This window comes from Anser anser (genome assembly GCF_964211835.1).
Source record: "Anser anser genome assembly, chromosome: 6".
In the NCBI taxonomy this organism is placed as follows: domain Eukaryota; kingdom Metazoa; phylum Chordata; class Aves; order Anseriformes; family Anatidae; genus Anser; species Anser anser.
In genome coordinates this window covers 39,990,387-40,015,532 of record NC_139726.1, presented here as the reverse complement: position 1 = coordinate 40,015,532, position 25,146 = coordinate 39,990,387, and the positions used below count along the sequence as shown (strand labels likewise).

Below are 25,146 nucleotides of genomic sequence, written 5' to 3'. Positions count from 1 at the left end.
TTTATGACAAAGACTCATTTCTGAAAGCAAACTTTTAAGAGCTTACGTTTTCATTCATTACTCTTTGGCTCATTTATAAGGTCGGTGTAGACTAGAGTGTAAAAGTGTGGGGACATAGGAAATGCGAGAGTACATATTTTTTCCTAGCTGGTGTTTTTTAAACAGTCTGAATCTCTTTAAGCTATTCATAATAAAGTTTATACGTTACTCCTTATTGATACTGAAAGCAAGAAGAAAATTATTCTTGTCTGAATACTTACCTAGGTTCTGTAATACTCAATACTAAATTAGTTAAGGCAGATTTTTTTTTTTAATAAGATAATGGTGCTGTTTAAAATTGATTTCATTTTTTTTTTTACCCTCTTGGAAATGCTCTCAGGATAAATCGACATAGCTGATTTCCAGATATTTTTCCTTTGCTCCTTTTGAAGTTTGATCTTTAAGAATCTGTGTGGCCAAGTGATCTTTTCCTGAATGCAGATCACAGTGTACTGGGTGTTTCTGGATGTCTGCATCTTCGCAGTGAATGCCGCGGCATTAGTAATTTTTTCTGCTGAATTGTGAAATGCAGCTGTAGACATTTGCAGAAAGAATTACTTCTAATATACTGGCAAATTACTGTAGAATTTCTCTTCAAATACATACTAATAAAAGCCCTTTTAGTGCTGTTCCTAATATTTGATAAAAAGGAAACTATTGAAAGATGTAGTGAAATGACATCTAAGGCTTTACTTGTCATTTTTTCAGATTATTCTTATCTTTCAAGCTCAAGTGCTAATATTAATTGAATGTGAACAGGATTGAAGAAAAAAATGAAATATTTTATTGAAACTAGAGACCATTTTAGTTTGGATTTTGTTTAATTTTTTATTCTGAAATGTGTATCTGAAGATTTTGAAAACAGACCAATGCTAACATTTCTTTTTTTTTTTTTCCATCTCATGTTGGGCCTTAGATATGTAAATGCTGAAATTCCTTCCTCCTTGTCGAGTGTCTTTCTGGCATAATACTGTGTTTCTCTGAACAAAATCCCTGAGCATAGAAAAATAAGCTCTCAGCTAACTGGTGCTATGATGGGATTGATGACATTTGGTAACAAGTTTTATAATTACGGTGATTGCTACAATTATTTTTTCTCTCTTTCTCTCTCTTTCTCTTTCTCTCTCTTTCTCTCTCTCTTTCTCTCTCTCTTTCTCTCTCTTTCTCTCTCTTTCTCTCTCTTTCTCTCTCTTTCTCTTTCTCTCTCTTTCTCTCTCTTTCTCTCTCTCTCTTTCTCTCTCTTTCTCTCTCTTTCTCTCTCTTTCTCTCTCTTTCTCTCTCTTTCTCTCTCTTTCTCTCTCTTTCTCTCTCTTTCTCTCTCTTTCTCTCTCTTTCTCTCTCTTTCTCTCTCTTCCTCTCTCTTCCTCTCTCTTCCTCTCTCTTCCTCTCTCTTCCTCTCTCTTCCTCTCTCTTCCTCTCTCTTCCTCTCTCTTCCTCTCTCTTCCTCTCTCTTCCTCTCTCTTCCTCTCTCTTCCTCTCTCTTCCTCTCTCTTCCTCTCTCTTCCTCTCTCTTCCTCTCTCTTCCTCTCTCTTCCTCTCTCTTCCTCTCTCTTCCTCTCTCTTTCTTTGTTCCTAAACTGAATGTACTTAATGCAAAGGGCCATTACAGCAGCTATAATAAACTAGTGAAGGTCACAAAAAAGATAAATGGGCTCTTAAAGGTTGCGGTTTAATAGGGGATTTAAAAGTTTCAGTGCTGTTTACAGTGTTGTTAGTGTAAGTCCAACGTGTTAGAGTCCAATTCTGGTTAGCCCTGACTAACCCAGTGCTTTCTAAAATGTTTCAGCAGTTACCGACCAGTCTGTTTTAAAAGTTGTATGTAGTAAAGCACAAGTGCTCAGATGTTCAAGAGAGGCAGGTTTTATAAAGGTCCCTGGGGAAAAAAAATAAAGGCTAATATCACTTTAAAAAACATATGAAGCCTGGGAGAGAGTTTAGAGCAAGCAAGAGCACCATGGTGTTGACAGCTTTATGTCCCTGTTGGGTAACATTCACTTACTAGAATTGGCATCTCCTCCCAGTTAGTAATTCACTCCATAAGGATTTAAAAAAAAAATAAAGGATGATTAATGGCTAGGAAACTTATATTTGCAAAACTGTTGACTGCAATTCATGAACCTGTTTGTGTGCGAGTGTACGTGTATATGTATTCATTTGTTAGGAAGAGCATGGAAAATAAGCATTCAAAGCCTCTGAATGCAACTTAATATGCCAGCATAGAGACAGGGCTGTTCTGAGGTTCGGTTTGCTGGAATACAGTGTAGAACTGACATACAGCCAAGGAACATGTTCGGATTTCGGGCAGGAAATTATTGCAAAAAATTTGTCGGTTAGATTAGTTTCATGCAGCCTGATAGTAATACGTTCTTATTCATTTATCTGTTAAAATACGTGATTTACTATACAAAATATTAATGGAAGAGAAAACTTCCAGACAATTCAAACCAAACTCCGTAACTGGGACGTTAATCTGTAGCTGCAGTTCCTGTGCTTGTGTGGAGTCAGAGGCATCGGAAATGTGGACGCAGCGACTCTTCGGAGCGCTGCTGCTGATTGCGGTGAGCCTCTTCAAGATCTGATGTATCAGAGCCTTGACTGCTTAGGTGGAGTGAGAAATCTGGTCTGGTATCTCTCTGGGGCAACAAAAACGTTGACCAAGGATAGTTAAAGAGTTTGTCAAAATCCTTTCTAACTATTTCTGCAAAAATGTCGTAGGGTTTTTGCTACCTCTTGTACCTTTTACAAGGATTTAATGTACTTTAGTGGAGAGAAAAATCCACTTGTGTGCAGCCGGAAGAGTACAGCTTGATCAAATCTGCTCCTCTGTTCTAACCGGTTAGGTGGCATTAAGCTCTGAATGGGATCCAGAAAGAAGGAAGCGTGTTCCAGTTGTCCTTACAAATTGAGCAAATCGAAAGGTTAAGATTTCGGCAGTCTTTGTACCTAGATGAAGAGTATATTCTTGCTGCCTGGAAGAAGTCCGCAGCTATTTGAAAAAACTGAACGTATGGAGGTACAGAGGCACGGAAGCCACGGATCCCTGTTAGTGTGGGAACCAGCAGTGCATGAACATGTTTTATGTTTTATCCGTTGTAGCGTAGTTGGAAAATGTTGTCCTTTGTTTCGGTATAATTAAGTAGGAATTATGAGGAAATGTAATCATTTTACGCATTTCTGACGTGTAATGAGGAAGAGACTTTTAGTTTAATGTGAACCTTAAGAAAAGCAAGACAGGGATTTCTTTTCCATGACCAATGCTTAAAAATGAGTTTCTGGTCTTTTTGCTGATTCTCTCCTCCCCCTTTTCCAATCAGATTATGTCACATAAATAGAATAAACAGAACTATCACTCCTGGAGGGCCATGTAGTGTATCATCTGTATTTTTGCTAAGGTAGAAAAATAGCCTTTCTTTATCTGTTTTTGGTAGTTGGCCTGTTATTAAAGTAAAGACACAGTTGGTTAAAATATACGTGCAATTGAACATACACATTAAACAGAATATAGGGTATCTACCCATTCAGTGACCTAGGCATAATTTGATGTTTAGAGTAATTTTGGAACTCTAAGTTGCATCTGCAGAAAGCCACTGACAATTTTGAATTCAAGATTTAAGATTAGCTGTAGCAAGATTTTATTTTTTCCCGCAACAGTTCCTAAGTATTTAGAGTCATCTCCCCGCTTCCTCCCCACCCCAGACACATAGCCGCGTTAGTTAGCTAGATGCTATTGTTCTCATCATGAGCCAAAGGAAAGAAAAAGAAAGCAACATCTTTGAAAAAGTCAGTTGAATTCTTCTCCCCCCTCCTTTTATAAATTGGGTCCTGCCTTTTCTTAGTGTCACTGGGATAGTCAGAGTAGATTTATCATCAATTATTTATAGGACACTTATTTGAAAACTCCTGCTAGGGTGATTCAGGGTCTGCCCAGGATTCTCTTTATGCCTGTAGAAGATAGCAAAATCATATTTAAAATGACCAAGATGCCAGTGAGGAAACATACTTTTGAGAAATTAGTTAGTGAAATATTTCTCATTCCAAATTTAGATGAAGAATTTGGACATTGAAGGAAGAAAAACAGTATTAACCTTTTATTGTTAAGAATAAACACTTGAAGTTGAGGTGTAAAGATTCATTTCCTTTCCTAAAAGATTAATTTTGGAGAGTATTTATATTCTGTTTAAATTATTTTACTGTGCAAAATATTATGTCTAGATTTAAAAATAGAAGGTACCTGGCATAGCGTAATTTTAATCAAGTTGTCATTTCAACAGACTACTGTCATCCTTACAGTTTCTGGTTTGTAGCACAGGCTTTCAGATGATACCTTAAAATAACTTAAAAAGTATTTGAGTTTAATGCTCTTAGTTAGGATGCTAGTCTGAATATTTATTTTTGCAGTTGATTTCCATTATTACTGTATTCCTTGAAGCTGTCTGTCTGGCATGGAGAGGAAAAGGGACACAAAAGTGGTTTTGTCACTCACGGTGACACGGGAGATGGTAAGGCAGCATGGCATCTATGGTGGTATAGGCTGCGGACAGCTTTACTGCAGCCATGTACTTGTATTCGCCAAACAGCTGCACGACCTGTTTAGGAAAATTCTTTTTGTGTGTGTGATCAAGCAGTCCCCAACCTGCTTTTAAATCCTATTTTTAAACTTCTCAAAATAACTGAAAATCTCTAAAACGTAAGATTTTTTTTTGAATCCCAAATTGCAAAGCATAGATAAGCTAGGCCTTTAATTACCGTCCCTCATCATAATGTAGCTAAATTAGTAAGTACTGCTGTGTTCTGGATTAAAGGCACAGTTTTCCAAGGTATGAAGTATTCCCGACTCCCTTTGAACTGATACGGTTGGGGTTTGTTCAAGATAACCTGTGCCTGATGCAGGCTCTCAGTAACTACCGACCAAGCGTCATCTCCTTTTGAAGCACACGGCAGCTTTCTAACCAGCCCAGTGTATTGAACGATGAATCGATGCCCTGTCTACCTCTGGAAAAATTGTCCTGGGGTAATTGGTTCCTACTGTATCGAATGTGCTGGGTCATGTGCATTGATCCACATGATGACATGTGTCACTAAAGCAGATTTAAGAAACAGTCACAACAGACAAAAGGCAGCTGCGTAGTTGATGGCTTCTGAGAAATATTTCCTAGCCTCTAGCCACACTAAAAAAAATTGTCACCCACCAAGTGTAGTACTTGTTGCAGAATGCTCAGCAGCGACGTACCTGCTCTTGGCTTACATACAAATGAGTTTAAGTTGATTAGTGGTACAAAACACAGAATATACACTTTGCCATTTAATTCGGGAAGAATTGTTAGCCCATCTAGCTGAGGGTCTTGTGGCCATTCACAAAGTGTTAACTGCTTTAATGTGCAATATGTTTTCTGCCAGCAAGTGATGTTGTCGATACTGTCGCAGTTCTACAGTTAGGGTGTTGTTTTTTTTTTGAGTTCCTACGCTTTGTACAAAAGCATGTATTGCAGCTGTTATGTGTACTTTGTCTCCCGTCTTCATTTGCATTGATCCAAATTTTAGTGTGGGAAGAATATGTCATGTAGTATTGCCAATTTTATTTCCTTTATTTTAGAGATTATTTTTTTAATGTAAACTAGTATTTTAAGTTTGTTTTTGACCTGTGCAAGCTCTGCTGGTATCCCCTGAAGATTTACAAATATACCAAAATGTCAGCATTTATCTTTTAGCAATATATTTATATTTAAGGCTGCTGACATTGTAAAGCCCTTGCAAACAATGCTTGAACAGTTTTTGGTTTGTTTTATTTTTTGAAACTTGATTTTCTCTGATTTTTAAAGATGTTAACACCGATGTTGCTAATATCAAGGATTTATTTAAAACCCTCCAGGAATCTTTTCTGCTTGGAATAAGACTTCCCAAATTACTTACAGGGTTGCTTAAAAGACTGAGTGGGAGCCCTGCATTGCTGCTATCGTAATCCGAATGCCAGGGCAGAGATTGCACGTCTGAATCCAAGATATGTTTTATATTTCCTGTCAAATGCTAAATGATCATTGGTGTTACATGCAGAGATGTTAGGAAAAAGGAAATAGGACTGCCATCATTTGTAGAAGCTGTATGAAGGAAACAGAGAGAATTTGAAAAAAAGAGACAGGTAGCTCTAGATAAATGCTTAAGGATATTACTTGTTTTCTAAATAGAAAATTACCTGCCTAATAGTTTAAACCTTGTCAGTCATTTTGCTTTACCTGATGTCCTTGTATCAGATGGGCATGCAATATTAAACAGTCTCAGTACAACTATATGTTGTTAGTAGCAGTGCCAGCAAGGTAAAAAGGCTCAGAAAAAGCTTAATAAAAATAACCTGTCAGACTGTTTTGTATGAAGCTGAGGCATCTCATGAGATAACCATACACCCACTGCATTTTCACAGTGCAGTAGAAATGTCTCCCACTGATATATGCTCCCTTCTTATTTATTCCCCAAAGACACCCAGCGAGATGAAAAGACACTGACAGTAAACCTTTTCAAAAGTACTAAATCTGGCAAGAAATGTCTGAGGGGAGTGTTTTGTGTATTAGAACCTTGACTTGTATCACTGCATACAGCCACAAGGTTACCTTCTTTCTTCTGTCTCCCTTTTTAAGATGATCTGTTTCTATTTGTATTACGCTGAGGTGCAACAAGATGCGTCGGCCTTTGCTTATGTATGGCGGGCATTTCACCCTCTAGAAGTTGCTGACTTTGTCTACATTTGTACTGAAACTTCAGATAAGTGAGGAAACTTAAATATAACTATTTACCATCTTAGTAATCTAAACTCACAGTGTTTTGTCATAAATTTAGCTGACAGGCATATATTGGAAATGAAGCATGTCATTTTCAAAACTATAACCAGACTATTCTTCCAAAGTAATATAAATTCATATTTTGAGCATATTTTGGTTTACATGTGTTCCTATTATTTATATATTAAAATTAGATGTGCACAATTTCCAGCCTTATTATTTTGAATGGTTATTAAGAAATGTAGTTATAAATTATGAGTTATACAATACTTTGGAGTAAAAGGTGATTTTCATAATGTCTTTTCCCAACTTACAAATAACTTTTTTTGCCATAATACAAACATGCTAGCAGAGCAACATGATAGATGTCTCTTTAAGTATCGTAGTAAAAGAAAATGACTTGTATTCTGAGGCTGTGGATAGTTTATGTTGTTTTGGACCCATTTCCCAAGCAGTGATCGAAAACAGATTACAATAACAATTATACAGTCAGAAGATGCAATATCCATTTCTGCTTTAATTGAATGAAAGAATAATAAAAACATCATTAAGAAAAATGAGGTGGACCTGTCATACACTCTACCAATTTTTAGACTTGGAGAAAATGCAGAGTAACAGAAGTATGGGCTTTTTTTTCCTTTTTTTTTTTTTTTAACTTGAGTTTGTTGCTCAAGCTCTGGATGGTAGACTTCATACAGGCTGCTGTGAGCAAGTGTGCAGTAAATAGGCATATTGCTTGATAGTAAAACATTATCTGGGTGCCTGGGTTTGGCTTAATAATGAATACAATGTTTCTGTCATTGGTTCGAGCCTTCTTGATTATATTAGTATGAACACAGTGTCATACTGACCTGCCAAATAGATGAGTTCAGAGAATGCCAAGGACAGGTGGAAAGTAGTAATAAATAAATAAATAAATAAATAGAATCCTCCTTCAAAATAAAGTGCTGTGCTACTTCAAGGGGGAAAAAAAATGCTCTGATTTCTTCCAATTTTTTGCCTCTCCAAATCTGTGGATATGGGTGCCAGTAGAAGTACTAAATCTCTTAGACTATTGCTAGCTGGGACAGACTCTTGGGTGACCCTTTAGCTGTCTCACAAACTCTGTCTTTCATTGCAGCCCTACAGATGGAAAGGCCCTGTGCCAGGCAGCATGCGTAAGCCATGTTGCCCTTGAAGTAGGACCTCATTGTAGGTGAAGGTCCAAGGCTTAGGAAACCTGCCTCTCCATTTTCTCCAAAGCTGAGTCCCAGAGCTGCAAGCAGAAGTGTTCTTTCTGCTGTACATACGTGGAAAGAGATCCTCGCTGCAGCAGCCTTGGCTCTAGTCAGGTGCCATGCAGCTTCATAAATCAACATTTGGAGTGGCATCCGGAAATGAACTGGGAGCCAGTTCAGTCTTTGGAGAGCAGATGTAATCTGCTCTCTTTGGCTGACACCTCCGAGCAAGCACATGCCTTTGCACTAGCAGGAGTATCTGATTCTCCAGTGTGGCTCAGAGTATGCAGTGCTGCAGCAATTCAGCTTGCTCAGCCCCAAAAGCATGGATTGCTGGCTCTTAACCAGTGAATCCACACATAGTAGGTTGGCCTGACCGGGTCCTTTGCACTTGCTCCCCAAAATGTAGCATACTGGCTAAACAGAGTAAGTGTGCTGTGTGTACTTGAGAAAGGGAATATACCTATTGATTCTTGTTCCTTGACCTCATGACTTGATTGACAAAGATGTGGTATTTATTAAAAACTGGGAGATTGATGTGACCTTCTGGCTGTTAGGTGTTCCAAGAGGATAATGTTTCAAATAGAAAGTTGTCAAATGTGTGATCTCTTCTTTGTGGAAACATGGAATACTTCCCCCGCAGCCCATTATCTTAGCTCTTTAAAAAAGGAGGAATTTGGGAATGCTGCTCAAAAATGTTCTCTCTCTGGGGGCGTGGAGGATAAAGTTGTAAGTAAAGGCCAAGCCCCAGATGCCTGTCACTGCTCCGTGACGTGCTAGGTTGCAGGTGCAGGCTGGCTGGAGATGCGCTGCACATGGAGTGGTGAAAAGGGTGGCAGTGGAGGACATTAGCTGCTCCCCGGAGGAGGGAATGACAGAGCAGCTCCTGTGCTTTCTTGGCTGGGGGATCTCTCCCCCATTCATTTGCCCTCCGAAGATCTGACAAAGACTTCTGTGGTCCCCTTATGCCAGGTAACGACTATCTGGGAATGATGCTGCCATTGTAGTAGCTGAACCCTTGCTGAAAGCGTGGTGGGATGAAGGGCTTCATCCGTGACCACTGAGTTTGGTGGCAGTTATTCTGAGATAGTGTCTAATGTGGTTTGTCCTGCCTTATATTTTCTTCTAAGTTTTGCCCATAAACAGTTCTGCCCTGTCTGTTAACATAGCTTAGACATGAGGTTTTCTAATGCTGCCAATGTCTAAAAGACACGATGCTTTCCCTCATCTTTATCCCTATATCTTTAGATACCAGAATCATTCAGGCAACGATTACAGATCCACTCAGCTTGTCATACAGCTGGAGCCTGCAGTTGGTCTTGAAGACAGGGATGTAGCTGCAGTAGTTATTTTAGACTCTTGGTAAGCTACTTAGCTGGTAACATGAAGGAGGATGATACAGTTTCTTCTTTTTCTTGTCAGCGGGTGGTTCACAGAGGAATGGAGGTGAAGGAGAAAAGAGGTTGCTGGTGGGTCCCAATGGAGATCCCGAAGCAGGCCTGAGCATGCTACGCAGCTCTTCTCCAGAAATAAAACCTCAAACCAACTACGAAAGCTTTTCTATTATATTCCAGGGGACTTATCCCAGTACCAGAAGACTATTTAATAGAACCTTCATTAAAATGCTTCTGCTGGAAGATGTTTTTTTGCTTTAAAAATTACATAATATGGTGGCATCTGCTAGCACCACCAAAGTTAAGGGCTTATTAGTGGTTCCAGTTTTTAGGGTTTAAAAATGTTGGTCATTAAAATTAATTCTGAGTGGAACTTGGCGTAGAAAGTCTTAGCCCCTTAGGCAATTTTTGTTACGTAGTTGAGAGAAAAACAGAAAGCAGTCCCCCAAACCAAAAAACCCTCCTGAACCCTAAACTTGTTTTTAAGTCACAGAAACCAAAACCTAAAACTTATAGGAAATTAATGTCTTAAGATTATTTAAAAAAATAAGCTAGTTTAATTTGAAAGAGTTTCCTTCACTGGTTTTGAGTGAAGTGAGTGTATTTTCCATTAGTTCATATTATAAAGAACTGCTACAGGGTATTTTTTCATCTTTTTAACTGGGAGACACGTTGAAACAAGTGAGCTGTTTTATTTAGGGAAAATGTAGCTATGGTGTCTTCATGGTTGCCTTTCGCTGTGAATTGGACAGCCTGTGTACAGATCCCAATGGGCGCATGGGGCTGGTACTGGCACAAGCGTTTCTGCATGTCTGGGGGGCTGGCAGGGAAATGGTGCTTTCAGCTAGAATCATGGCGACAGTTGTTTGTGCCTTCTTCTGTCTCGGGCTCCTGTAAAACTGTATTTTGAGGTCTGGGCTGTCGCTCTCCCTTGTCACTTGTTTAGGTGCCTTTGTTCTTCTCTTTAATTGCCTCTGCCTCCTGACCGCCTGCACACGGCTTTGCTTGGGCTAACCAGGCGGCAGCGGGGAGGCTGTGCTCAAAACTCAAGCGTCCGCTCTCTTCCTTGCCCTTTAGACCCAAGCAGTGTGACAGATCTGGAGTTGAGGCTGAGTTAGGGTAACTAGTTTAGCAAAGTCGGTTAGTCACCAGGAGCAGCTGAGCCAATGTCACTAACAAAAGCCCTCGTCTCCCTTGAGTGCCACTTCTGTCCCAGACACGCAGCAGGAGGGGCTGCACTAGAGGTAAATGTTCCATATCCCCCTTTATTTCTCATTTCTTGTTAGTCTAAACACATGCTCTTAATACTGCTTTTCTTTTATATCGTTTTTTGAGAAACTCGAGTATTATCGAATCAAGTTATGAGTTTCATAATATGTTTCTGTGGTGGAATAGTGGCCTGGAATATTTTGTGTTAAACAGTAAAGCTGTTATTTCAGCTAGGAGAAGGATTCTTTGGCTAGTTAAGCTGTCAGAAGCAGGGGACATCTGCAGAGATGTTAGTGACTTCTTTATAAAATTTCCTGAGAGCTGGGATGGTTGTGATGGTTGGGAGACTGAAGCCACAGAAAGGACTGGAAGCTGAAGAAGGATGTAAATAATATCTTGTGGTTTGCATTCACCATTGCCTAAAATATAATATGTAGAAATGCATTTCCTGCCTACAGATCTATTGAATATTTAAAGCCAGAAAAAATAACAGGGGAGGAGGAGAAAGATATTGTCCTTAGTTTATTTCCTCTGGCCCTCCTAAGAAGAAAACTTCTACAATGCAATATTATTTAACATGATTTTTTATTTGTTTGTTTCTTTGACAAACATTGTATTAAAATCATCTGTGGACTGAGCTCTTCTTTACCAAATTGCATCCTGGAACAAATTATTTGCAACAGGCTTATAAACCATTGAAGAGTAGGAGTTTAACAGCATTACATTACTGGTTGTGTACAAAATCAGATAGCTCATGTTTTGTCTAGAACACATTGGAGAGCAGAGGATTAGCAGAAAGTAAGGTTCTTGTTTCTAAACAAAACTTTTTATTGTAATGAGGTGCTTGGTACTTTTTTTTTTTTTTTTGGTATAGGATTGTACAGTTGTGAAGATGCTGGTGCAGTCTCTGATATTTGACATATTTGACATACAGATTTCCCACTGGCCTCCTGTCGCTGTGTACATACAGCTTTCTTCACATGTTTCCAAGTGGTTAGTGACAAACAATTGCAAAGTAATTCCTCCAGTCTCCAGTAAAAAAAAATTACAATGGAAGAATGCCCAGCCTCATAATGAAACTGTTGTAAGTTGGTGCTTGATATGTAAAATGGTGAAACACAGTCCATTTACCCAAACCACACATTTATTGTAAGTAAGTTAAGTGCCAACAGCTTATATTCTGTCCAATTTAATTACATTTAAAATTTATGGGGTAGCTTGAAAGTGAACCCTAATGGACATGACTAACCCTTGCTGAAACGTGTGAGCTCTGTCTCATCTACCTCTTCGCTGAACTGCACAGGCACAGGCTGAACCCAGGATCTGCTTCAAGCCTGATCCTTCCTGAGTGTGAACAGTCAGATGTGTGTCAGTGTGGGAATGGTATGGTTCTGCCTACTCAGCCTGTCGTTGTGCATCCAGTATCTGCAGGCCCTAATTGGACTCCACGGGATTTTCTGGGTAAGATCTTGCATTACCACCAGCTCGAGCTGTGCTGTGATTTAAATAAAAGTGGTGTTGACTTCAGAATGACAAAACTATTTTTTTGAATACATGTTGGTTTCCTTCCTCTTGGAAAAAAAATGGAATGCAGTTGATCTTTTCTTGTCATACGCAGCTAGGCGAGTCTTGAATAGATAACTCCTGAATACTGACATACACACTAGATTTTCATCTCTGTATGCTGCAAATCCTGAAGTGATTGCAGTTTTGAAGAATTGGCACCAGGAAGCTTCACTCTTTTTTTTTTTCCTTGGTGTTGGTGGTCAGTTTTTCAGAATAGAAGCTCTGAATTTATGTTGTAGTAAGATACAATATGGACATCTTTCTTTGATCAGGTGTTTCTGAATTTGTTCAGGTGTTTCTGAGTAACCCAAAGCTATCAAAATTAATTGCTTTTGCCTTTTCGGTTAGAGGTGCAGGATGCGAGGAGGAGAATGGGCAAACTTCTCCATGCCAGGTGGAAGCTGATTTCTCTCTTTAAAAAGCTTTCTCAATTTATGTTCATTTTTCCAATTTATTTAAAAGAAAGAGGAAGAGATTTAAATACCAAATCAGTATATTTAAAGTCAGCTCTATTGTGGTGCAAACAGAAATAAATAAATTGATTGCTTTCCTGCCACTGCCTTTGCAGAGTGAAGTGCTCTCTCCTGAAGAAAAAACAGAAGCAGATTAGGTTTGAGGACTGTTTGTAGTTTGATTGCTTCCTGTGGTTATTCTCGGTTGTGTAAGCATGTTTTATTGTTAAACGTATGGAATCTTTATCCAGATAATTTCCTCAAGATGACCCATGCTTTGCTAATAGAGCTGCAGAGTCTGTGTCTCAGGGCAAGGCTCTCATACGTGGAAGTCCAGTTGAGATTGCTAGTAACTCAGTATTTCGAAGGCATTCAGCATTGAGTCTCATTGCAGATCAAGTACAAACTTAAGATGCATTGGACAGTCAAAGATGGGGAACAATGCGCTTTTAGCAGTTAGATTAATTTTTTAGTAATCTTAGTGCCCTTTATGGTTTTGATTACTTTTTTTTTTTTTTTACACTGGATGTGGAGGTGTGTGTGCAAATAAACATTTGTGGATATTGCTTGCTTTTTCTTAGTTTTGATTTTTTTTCCTATTGAAAAGACTAGCTTTGAGAATGACCCACGCTAAAGTCTCTGCTAGGGAAAATGTTTTCTGCATGCAGTAATGAAGAGTTTTCAGTAGTTTATGAATTTTTCAAATAAATGTCCTAGTTTCTGAACTCCTAACAATAGAAATTTGCTTTGTCTTTGAGAGAGATTGCACTGTGTGTATGTCTGTGTTCTGTTAAAACAAAAACAACAACAAAAAACAATAACAACAACAACCAAAAACCCAAAGCGCAACAGCAACAACAAAAACTTTATTTTCCATTTTCTTCATTTGATAAAAATCTCTCCACTCTAGAATGATTTCCTTTGGGTTTGACACCACCACTTGATCTCAGTTTTTAATAATTTTGGTGGGTTTCACTCCCAGAAGAAAACATGCTTGTGCTATGAAGTATTCCCACTAGAAATCTGGGAAGTCTTAAAACCTCATGTTACTCAGGGCTAAGAACTGGCTTCTTTATTAATTCTCTGCTAGACAATCCCTGTACAGTAAATCTTTCCATAACACCATGCTGTTGAAATTAATCAAGCTGATGTTTGGAAATTGTTCAAATTAGATTAAATTAAATAACACCTAGATGGGGCTCAAAACTTGGGCTGATGAAAACCGATTTTAATCTAAAAAGACACAAATTTTATTGGTGCCTCTTCTCATTGGTTGATCCTCATATTATACTTATTAGGATGAGCAAGCACTGCTTCTGATTTAATGGGCAGGAGAGGTGGGTGGCTGCAATCATTTAACCTCCTCTGCAGCTTTCCGTAGCCTCTTCTTTTTTGGTTTAGGTGCCAAGCGTGGGGTGATTGTGTGGTACTGGGTGATGTGTAGAAGTTGAGCACTAATAACATCACATTTATTACTTGCTCTGAAGTGTGCAATGGACAAAGTATCATTTGAAAATGAGCAAAGTTGCTAGTGCAGTACTTCTTAAATAGCTGCCCTGTCTTGTCTTTCTAGTTGGCTATTGGAAATTAACAGCTTCTGCTTGTAAATCTTGTAGCCAAAGATGTTTTCCTGGGGCTGCTTGTCTTCAGTTTGATAATACTTGTAACGGGCTGCAAGCTTTTTTTAAATTAATGTTTTACACAGCAGATTGTCAGACTTTTCACTTCTTGAACAGAGTACCTGTTTCCTTTTTCCTCCATTTTTAAGAATGAATTGCTCCCCAGTAAAATAAAACTATAGAGTGAAACCAGCAAGGAGGAGAAAATGTGCATTTGGGCACAGGTCTCTTTGGTACATATTTAATTTCTTCTTGATTTCTCTGCCACTTAGAAGAGTCTCAGCAAAAAAAAAAAAAAAAAAAAGGGCAAATAAGTTTACAAAGCCTTCTCTGTACATTGTGTGTTTTCAATAAAAGCAATAGCAGAGCTTAGCTTCCATCTCTGATCTTTTTAAAAATATGTGTTATACAGAGGTACCAGTCACCACTCACCGTTCAGTTCTTCTGGGAATACTTTGTCCCTATTCTCGTCCGTGGAATACAGGGAATTCTTGCAGTGTATAGATGTTGTTATAAAAGCCTTTACATGGATCTTGTTTTATGTTCCCTTAACTTTTTACATAGATGCTAGCTATATGTGGTCAAAGCACTGTCAGAAGCGCTGAAAAGATGTTTATAAGCCAGCTAAATGAATTAACATCAAGGAGAAAAAGTATTTTGGATAATTTATGATCATTATTAATGTTTTGTTTTCATTTCAGCATAGTGTTCCTCCTTTAAGGAAACAAAATGTTTCCTTTTTAGCCCTCAGATTACCCCTTGTTTTCTCCATGTGTGAAAATCAGTGCCGTATGTCATCCACCATGAGTTATACCGCATTATTCACTGAAGCATCTCTCTAAAGCTGGGAGAGCAAATGCACAGAAGTTCTGCGCCTTTTTTTGTCTGTATGCATGGGAGAGGGAGGATGACTAGTTCTGCCTGATCAGGCATCAGGGAAAAGAGCTGAGGGGTTTCAGGATTTATGAGTAAATTTCCTTTTCTTACTGCATGCAAGACTTCATTCTGGATGCTTAGTCTCCTACTCTCTGAGTGTTGCTGTAAATTGTTCAGCTGGGATGCTGATGAGCACTGACTAACTTGCGTCCCTTGACTGTAAGGGCCCTGTGGAGGTGCAATAGATGCATCTAGGAGCAAGACGTTATGCGTGTTGGTGTGTAAAGAGATTGTTGGTTTTGGCTGCAGGTGTTTTTTCTTCTGATTGTAATGTACTGGAAGTATGTTAATTTATATCTAGATAACATCGGGAAACAGAGAAGTTGAAGGTAATGAATACATTAGATGTGTTATAGCTTAACTGTCTGCAGTACAAAATAGAGGAAAAAGCAGAGAGAACTTTGGATTGAGATTTATTTGGAAGAAGTTGGATTACTATCATTTTTTAGTAAAGGACTGGTATTAAGACTGCATATGCTACAGTGAGAGGCATCAGAATGTGTTAGCAGTGGCAGATGTGGTAACCTGCCCTTTGCTCTCTGTTTTTAAGGTACTCATAACAGCTTATCGTCAGTTACGCTGGGTCACTGAGCTCAGAGATGTTTTTGCAAAAGCTGTTTCTGTAGCAGGGTTCCTGCAAACATGGGCAGCAGGAAGGGGCCATTTAGAAAATCATCACGGGCAAGGCTCCTGTGGGTCTGTTGTGGCATCCCTCCTGTGGTACTGTGGACAATGTCAGTTCTAGCATTTGAGGTCCTGTTTGTATCAAGACAGTAAACAATGGGCATAATTTGTGCGGAGAATAGGTACAACCTCTGTGTTGAAAAGGTGGGAAGACTGTTCTGTGACAAGGAAAGCATGCAGCAGGAGCATAAAAGATCCCGTGGCATCCCTCTCATTAGTTTGCATTCACCCATGTATGCCGTCTTGCCAAAATGCAATTTACACAACCGATATCACAGCTGTAGCATTTGGCCAATTACCTTACTCTTTTTGTTGAGACATTAATAGCCCTATCAGAAGTGCTGTGACAGACTGTATGTTCGACAGGAGGGCAAGTTTGTCGCTTGCAGAGGTTGTTTCATTTGAAATAGCTAAATCATTTATGGACAAACAGAATTAAGTTTTTAACCTTTGAAAGGAATAACAATTTTGTCGTTGACTTCAGTGAGAACAGGATCAGCCTTGCACTCTTTTCAGGAAAGCATCCAGAGATTTTTTTTTCCCCTTACGTTCTTGAGTGAGTGTGTTAAGATTTGGCTGCTTGAACTTGCAAAATGCATCAGTATAGCCCAAAATCAAGCAGTAAAGAGGGAACAGCATCAATACGATGCTGTAATCTACTTACCTGTTACTAAAGGATGTAACAGAGAACTAAAACCCATCAACTGGATATCCAGGCTTGTAGCTACTGCTGCTGGTGTGCAGTTCGAATCTCAGACTGGGAGCTACTCCATGGCAGCTAGGGCAGCAAATGATCAACGTGTATCTAAAATATATTTTAAGTATATCTAGTCTCTGCAAATTCAAGACAGGAGGATTCAAGTCCCTTAGCAGGTGCTACAGATATGACTGTCTATTTCAGGGCAGGGCAACTCTTCTGAAGGGATATTTAACTGTTGGTTTTTAGATACTAAAACTGCTAATAGTAGAAGATCTTAAAGATATTTAACTGACTTTGTACAGAAGGAGATCGGAAATGTGGCTTTCTCCTCACTTTCCCTTAAAGAAGTCCCCAGTCCAGGAATACAGTGATTTGCATCTAGCCTTTTGTAAATACTTTAATAATTATTATTTTCATAGTTATTAGCTACTAGAAATGGTTCTATATCTTTATGAAGAACGGGAGCAAGAGGTAAACTTTCTGTCAGTACTGTGAGCCCTAGATAGCATGTTTTGAAACTGCTTTAAGCTGAGATTTATCTTTACCCCAATATTTTGTAACTTATGTAGGGGCTAACAGATTGTATCAAATTAATGGATTTCTGTTACTGGAGGTAATGCCACACCCTACCTGCCCTATAGAGAGTGATGGAAATGGATGTTCCAGCTCAGTAGGTTTTTTGTGCATTCCTTCCACGCATCTTCCCTCCATGAATGCACTTAGAGTACTGTAAGGCCATCTCCTGCAGATTGGCTTGTTTCTGTACTGTCTGTAGTACTGGATCCCTTTAAGTTCATGCCCCACAATTTATAGCCATAGATGCCTTGATCCCGTAACCACAAAAGTAAGTTTACAATAAAACAGAACAAAACTGAATCCAGACCACCCCTTGAGTTTACCATTTCTGTGGTTCCTCCTCGTCCTTGATCCTCTTTCTAAGAGAGCTGTTCTCAGCCTCTTTGTACATGCAGTGGGAGAACAGCCACTGGCCTCTTTGGGTCTGCCAGGCCAACGGCTACCAACACCAGAACATTATCCTTTTCAGCAAAAATCTATGCAAAGGTGTTTTCTTTGCACAATGAAATGGGTGGTCATGGTCTGGAAAAGTGTGAATAAACTAACCCATCCTAGAAGTGCATATGGTACTAACCTCTGTTGATATCCACATGACATTCACTGTGTCATGGAGAAGCAGGAGAGAAGTGTTTGTGTGTCAGGTTTTCATATGGCTGAGTGTGGAGAAGCCCTGACCTGCAAGAATAAGACATTGATGGAACTCTAGAAAACTGCAATGTCGAAAAGGTCTTATTAGGAAATCTTGTTTGTCCTCATACTGGCTGTGATTCTGTTCCTGAATTGTATTCTCTGGAGCTTTTAGTGTGGTTTTTAAATGAGTTAAGTGCTGAGACTTCAGTATTTCCCTTGGAAAGAAAACAAAAGCTATCCCACGGGGAAGAAAGGCAGATATCCACTTAAGATGAGCCTTCTAGGAGGTGTTTTAATTTAAAGCTTTAATCAGAGATGTATGACACATTTCTTGTTCCTCTCTTAATAACTTCTTTTTTTCCATCTAGGTTTGATGATTCCAGTCTTTTGTGTGGTGGAGCAGTCAGACACCTCTCTTGAATACGATAATCGAGAAGAGCATGCTGAGTTCGTTCTGGTTCGCAAAGATGTGCTCTTTAGCCAGCTGGTGGAGACAGCGCTCCTGGCTCTGGGGTATTCCCACAGCTCTGCAGCTCAGGCACAAGGTATTCAATAAAGTTCTTTTCCCCCTTCTCTGTACTGGCAGAAGAGAGCACCTGAGGTTGTTCAATGCAAGGAGAAAACAAGAAAATTGGTGGCAAATCTTGAAATTTTTTTATTAAATCGTACTAGTTGCTTAATCTTAAACTGGGTGTACAACAACCCCTACCTTGTTAGCCTGCCTAGAAAGCATTAGCTGGATCTTGCTGAAGTATGAAATATGGTGATAATGATCAGTCAGCATATTTACGACACATTTGTTCTGTATCTCGAGCCAGATTGATACTTCGAGGAAGTCAGCACAGAAGAGCTGGGTAGACCCTCTAGGTGTACAGCTAGGTGGCATCTGGTATTTCTCTTTGTATCAGGGCCACTTTTTAAAGTGTATTATAATCTTTCATTTTTTTAAATGGTATAATGTATATAATGGTGTTATATATAGTGGTGTATTTATGGCCAATAGCTGTAGTGTTAAATGTGCAGACTCATTTCTCTATTTCTACTTACCTACTATACTGCTGCAAAGTCCTTTGCAAAGCCCTACAGTCCCTTTCATTTAGAGAAGATTCTCCAGAAGTGGTGAAATCTTAAAATAAACAAAGCTTTCCTCTTTATACCCAAAATATCAGCATGGAAAAAACGAACCTAAAACCCTAATCTTGAGGGAAACAGGTAGGAGGTGGTGGGGTAGGAGAAATCTTTCCAAAACGAACATTGCATTTCAAGAGACTTCTGTACCCTAAGCAGATTATTTAATTGCTTTTTCTTTTTGATGAGAAGCCTGTAACTTTCAGTTTCATCTTCATGTCATCAATAGAACCTGTGTGTGTTTAGAGTAGTTTAATAGTAGCTTTGCCTGGGGATAAGGATTTTCACTGTTGATTTTAGTCATTTTGTATAGCTAGGAATTTGAATGTGCGAACAGAGGGAGCAGTGGTTGTGTCGAATCCAGGAGTTCCAGGCAGTGGTTAATAGCACAGCGCTCCTTGTACAAACTTCTTTCCAAGCAGGGTGATAATGATTCATTTCCTCTGTCAGCCTTTCTGCTCTGTGAGAGAGGCTCAGGATCTGCTTACAGGCAGAGCTCATGCACAGCTCCAACGTGCTAATTTGCACAATACGGTTCTAAACGCTATATGAGAAGGTAGGTTCATTTTTAATAGGAAGCATTTCATGTCATTTTAGGGACAATTTTTTTTTTTTTTGAATGTAAAAGGTCAGCGTTTCCCACTGTTTCCATCCTGGTGAGCCAGCTTCCTCTTTGACAGCACTATCCATCTCAGTTAACACAGTTGCTCATCATGTTGTGAGCTAACATGTGGAACACTCTGCATTTGGTGGCCAAGATTTGTATCTTGGCATTTACAAAGGGGAGTCTTTGGAAGAAACCTGCTCCAGGAAGGCATGCCACTCAGTGCAGTGATCCACACTGGCTGAGCATCTCACTTGGGGAACCTTGCTTTTGCAGCATCTCTCTGTTGTGAGAATACCAAGGAGTAGAGACAGATTGACTCACAAAGGGAATTAGTCACTGCGCAGGGAGGAAACGGCCGCTGCGTTTTTAAACCAGAGGCTTTGACAGTCATCAGGCTCAGATACTAATCTGTCACTTGGTGTGTTGCTCAAATAACTCATCTAGAAAATAAAAGTTGAATCTCTAATTGAAGCAATTAGTCTAAAAGACAATGCCATTTTTGTCTTTAAGGAAACAATTACCTTCCACTAGAAAACATCAAATGGTATAATATTTAGAAAGGACAGAAAATACCTCAGAGGTCTGTCAGCTACCAAATCTCTTACTTGGTCAGCTTATTTGCATTCACACTGAAGGACTAGTTCTCCAAAATCTACTGTACATCCTGGGCAAATACTGTAGAGCATGCTGGTTATAACATCCGAAGCTGAAGTGTGCAGCATGTTCTGTAATAGCTTATTTTTGTGCTAGCTGTCTGCAGGCTGAGATGAGGTTCAGGCAGAGACAGAGTGCTAATAGGTCTCTAAGATTGTTTAGTTTCATGTGAAAATTTATAGAATATTGGGCTATAATCTGTCAACCAGTGTTGACTGAAGCATGCTGCCAAATCGTTAATAAAAGGATTTATTTGGGAACACAATTTTCTGATATTAAAAAGGGGGAAAAATATAAAGCTATTTGCTCTGTTCATTCTGGTTATAGGAAGAGTCTGCTTCTGTTCTAGTGCTTGGGATTGATTTCATTTGGCAATATACATTGATAAACAGCCACTTAGTTCTTCTCTATGCTTTATGATCAGCTGAATTACAGGATCTGCATGAGAAGCTGAAGATCCTCAGGTGCATTTCTCAAAATGGTAAAACTTTGAGCAGCACACTGTGCAGAGTATTGGCATGAGTAGGTGTCCTCGTGTCCTCTAAGGACAAAGTAAATGTAAGCATGTCAAACCTTTTGGTTTTGTAAAGGTTGTTTAAGCAGTAATGTAGTGTGTAATAGTTGCCACCTTTTGAGTTAGAAAAATGTGTAATTTTTTCCTTCCTCTTGCTTTGGCTGACTGTCAGAGAGGAGTACCAGTGTTCACTTCATCTCATGGGAAAATTCTTGAGTTTGCATGCTCCCTTTAGAACAGGGTCTCCAGTGTCAGATAAGAGCTACTTGTAGGGGGAAAACAGAATTGTGGCAGCGAGAGAACTGCTGTGCAATTTCACATCACCTTTGCTGCAGTTCACCATGGCACTTGCACAGACCTGCCGAGTTTCAAGCAAGCGGTGTGTGACTTGTGTATAGGGTCCCATCTCACACTCACCAGCCGTACAGCAGAGTCTGGGTGCCAGAAAGAAAATGTAGCACGGGGGGCGGGGGGGCTTGTGCCCCAGGGGTTCTGCTGTGGGGCTGCCTGCCTGTACAGCAGCCTAAAGCTATGGAGCTCCACAGGGAGGTGCTGCCATGGCTGGGCATTCAACCTGCACCCTGCATACACAGCTGGCACCTGGTTTGGGTCACCTACTGGCTCACGGTCACTTGGCTTATCATGGCTAATTGCCTGTTCTGGTCATTAGGTAAACTGGGGGAGTCTTGGGACAAATATGTAGTGGGAGATGTATGTGAAGGTGGCCTCATGCCTCGGTGGAAGAAGCTCTTTATTCCCATACAATTTGGGCAGGACACATTTGTTACACAAACAGCTGGTTGCAAACATTTTTTGTTGATGGTAGCAAGTGCAGAGACTTTTCCAGCGAGCACTGCCCTCGTGAAACTTCCCTTTTCTGACAGGAGCTGTGAAAAGTCTTCTGGAACAGAATGGGAATTCGTTAACAGCTTGGCATTGGGGTGTGAAAGTTGGTGGAGTGAATGGCAACAAAGGTTTAATAAACATTTATGTATTTTTCTTCCATCACTTGAGTCTACACCTGACACTAGGGAACCAGCTACATGTGCCTTACGGAGAGGAAAATAGTCATGCTTTAAAAGGGCACCTTGCACCTGTTTCGTGTGTAATTTAATACAATTTACATGCCTTTTTTTTTGTTATTTTTTTGTGGGCAGGGTACTCTAAATGGGCTGTGCAAGAGGGGACAAATGGTAGGGACCGAGTACTGTAACCAAAGTAATATGAAAGTACCTGCAACTGGAGTACTTTGTGTGCAGTCCTGCCGCTTTGGGACCTACTTTGAAAGCTGACTCCCTCCCTGCTGTGGGGTGGAGGAAGAGCAGTGCTAGTCTGACATGTTTGGAAAATTCTATCAATTTCTTAGAATCCATATGAAAAAGAAAATAGTGGGATTTCTTGTGGATATATGTGTATATATATATATGTATATATTATTTTTTTGGTTCCTTGCTAGCTGTTGTAAGCATGCACAGAACTGGTGTACGTTTTCTACAAAGCCTCACAAAGGTGAATGGGTCATCAAAACAGGCTTTGCCTTCTCCAAGGTGCTTCTGCTGGACAGGGCAGTGGGGAGTGCCTGCCCTGATTGCTGTTTGTGGGCTTGTGTGTTTGCGGGTAGCTTTAGCTGGGCATTGCTGAGATAGTTGCCTGGGATGCACACCTCGAATGTCGCTGCTGTATGGTGTTGCTGGCTGGGATCTACTTCTCAGGAGCTAAGCACTTAGACAAGGACTTGGCTGAGCAGGGGCAGAGAAGAGAGGCTACCACGAGGAGAAGGGTGTACAAAAAAGTGAAACAGTGCTGGGATGCCAAGTGGAGCAGAAGGACGGGTGAGAAAACAGCTGAGGGGAGTTAACAAAGAGAAATATTAGATCTTTCCCATCTTTGTCACCGCAGAGGTTGCCAGCCCCTGCTTCTTAAGCAATACACCACCATGAGCAGAGCTGCTGCAAGAGGCAATGCCTTGCGTTAATGCCTCAGAGGCCTCTCTTCACGCTGCCCCCTTTCTTCTAGTGCTGCACACTGCCTGAAAAGGGAGAAGCGTGGGGGCTGTACAGAGCCATGCACAGTGGCAGTAGCTGGACACATAGGAGGGTGATGCTATGTGGGGGTCATGACTTGGCGAGCTGAGGTCAGGCAGCATCAGCCCTATCAGCCCTGCACAGCCAAGTAGGAAAGAGTAGAATTCGGTTGATGCTGGGCAGTGCCTGGCCAGAGCAGCTGATGGGGTACCTCAGCCCTGATGTTGTGCCCCCCAGAGTTGTGTCTTAGGACCAACTAACCTTCTCCTGCTGCCTCACCTCTGAGGCTTTGTTGTTGCTTGCAGCTATGGGAAGTTTTAAAACAGACTTGGCTAGAAGAGTTTGGTGCTGCTTCTGCAGCATGCTCTGCTCTGGAACATGAACATGAGCACTCCTTGCAGTGCACTGCAGTGAGAGAGAAATGAGAGGAAACCTGGTGTCAGGTTTCTCCCTGTAAATAATGTGCAATAAATTACAAGGATGCTATTATTCAGGGTCTTCTGACTCCTTAGCCAAGTGTCCAGTGCCATTTGTATGTCTCAGCCATGGCTCCCTGTCCATGGGACCAAATACCTTCTAGTCAATATTATACTGGCTTTAATTAGTAGAAGAGACACTGATGACATGGTGACTTAAATAACAAGGGAATGTGATGATCAACAAACTAAATGTTGGGTCATTTCCTAGCTCTATCACTGTTTACTGCAACTTTTTGTTTTTCATTTGTATAGAGATAGCATACTGGTCTCACCTAACAGCTGTCAGTCATGTAGACTTGATGTATTTCTCTCCACTCAGACTCTTTTGCTGCAGAATATGATCACCCTTCTAAACCGATGAAAACAACCCAGCTCACTTCAGAGCTCTTTTCACCGGAACAGTCTTACTCCATCTTTAATTAACAGCTCCTTACATTTAGTAATTCCCTTTTGCTGACCTTGCTTCTATTTGGGACACTTATGGGTAAGCTCTTCTTTCTCTTTTCCAGCTTTGCTGGTGAAATTGTGAAAGGCCCAAATCAAATCATTTAAGAGTAGTAAGCATGGGGGGTACAATTCTAATGTACGTCTTGCAGTAAACTCAGACATTAAATTTAATGACAACTTTGTCTGGGATTGCTAAGCAGACTGGATTTCTTACAGCGATACTCAGCCATCCATATCAAAGCGCTCCCTGTAAAAGCAGCTCCTTGAATTGTACATTGCTAGAGTTGTATTCTTTGTCTTTCTCCCTGATGTTTAAAGAAAGTGGGCTGAGTACTGCTCAAATATTTATTTCCCTCCCTGTATACAGGTATTTACCAGCAAATCACTGTTTTGTCTACCCTACAAAACTTGATGACAAATACGAGTGAAACTCAATTACAGAAACCTGGAGAGAAAGTCAGAATTTAATGAGAATGCTGAAAACCTCTTCTTGCTTTGTTTTTCGATAGGTGTTTCAGTGTGTAATGGACACAGGGTTTGAAAGACACTTGTTAAAGGTTCAGCATCTCGTGCCATATCAGTTACAGCCCAAGAGTTCTCTCTAAATGTTGCTTGGAACTCTTAAGAAATCTTAAGTAATATATTAAAGAAGAAAAAGAGGTTGAGGCTGCATATATATTTAGGGTTTACTAAAACTAAGGTGAATTTTTTATGGAAAAGTTGACCTACATAGAAATGTTAGGATGTCGTATTCAAATATATAACAAACTGAGTACATTTCATGTTTTACTCTTATATATATAAAGAAATAGGTATTATATTTGTAACTTATATCTACAATATGAATACATATATAATATACATATATAAAATAACACACACACATATATATATGAAAACATAAGTTCAAAATCCAGTAATAGCTCACCTTCCAGCTTGTCACCCTTGTTCCCCATCCATAGTGCTATTTTAAGTAACTTCATTATCGCAACAGTGTGAACTACAGTGAATACTTCACTCTTTGATAAGCTCATGATGAAAGTTCTTAACTTTCAAGTAGTGGTGGAGAAGTGTGTCTCTTTCCTTTTCTTCCCCGCCACCCGCCCAGTGCTGATGTGTGTAAAAGTTGCCAGGCGGTATTGGCTTTCTGATCCCAATATATTATTTACAGGATTCTTGTGATGGAACAAAACCTTCTACAAATAATAATCTACTTTTCTAGATGGCAAACATCTGGGTAGTATAAGTAAATGAGTAATTTATTGGTGTTTGAACAGCTTAAAGGAGAGTAACCAAACGTAGCCCTGAACAGCTCAGGACTTCTGACGGCTGCTTTCTGTCTCATTTGCGGTTTGTGACTGAGCAAAACACGGCTCGTAATCAGGAGGAGACAGGGATGAGAAGAAGAGAGTGGAGGGGACAGAGCAGGCTTGGGCTGTCGCAGGAAAACACCCCGTCTTCTTTCTTTTCCTGACTGCCCGAGACTTCTCGTGTCTGCGAG

The 25,146-nt window shown here is 40.0% G+C and overlaps 1 protein-coding gene across 3 annotated transcripts in view; it reads left to right on the top strand.

Annotated features, from left to right (window-relative positions):
* The window catches only part of SATB2 (SATB homeobox 2), a 135,874-nt gene that overhangs the window by 6,525 nt on the left and 104,203 nt on the right, over positions 1 to 25,146 (top strand). For all 3 annotated transcript variants that reach the window (XM_083843039.1, XM_083843038.1, XM_083843040.1), the window contains one exon: positions 18,161 to 18,337. In XM_083843039.1, coding sequence (XP_083699165.1) covers positions 18,161 to 18,337 — 177 coding nt within the window. The remainder of the gene's footprint in view (positions 1 to 18,160; positions 18,338 to 25,146) is intronic.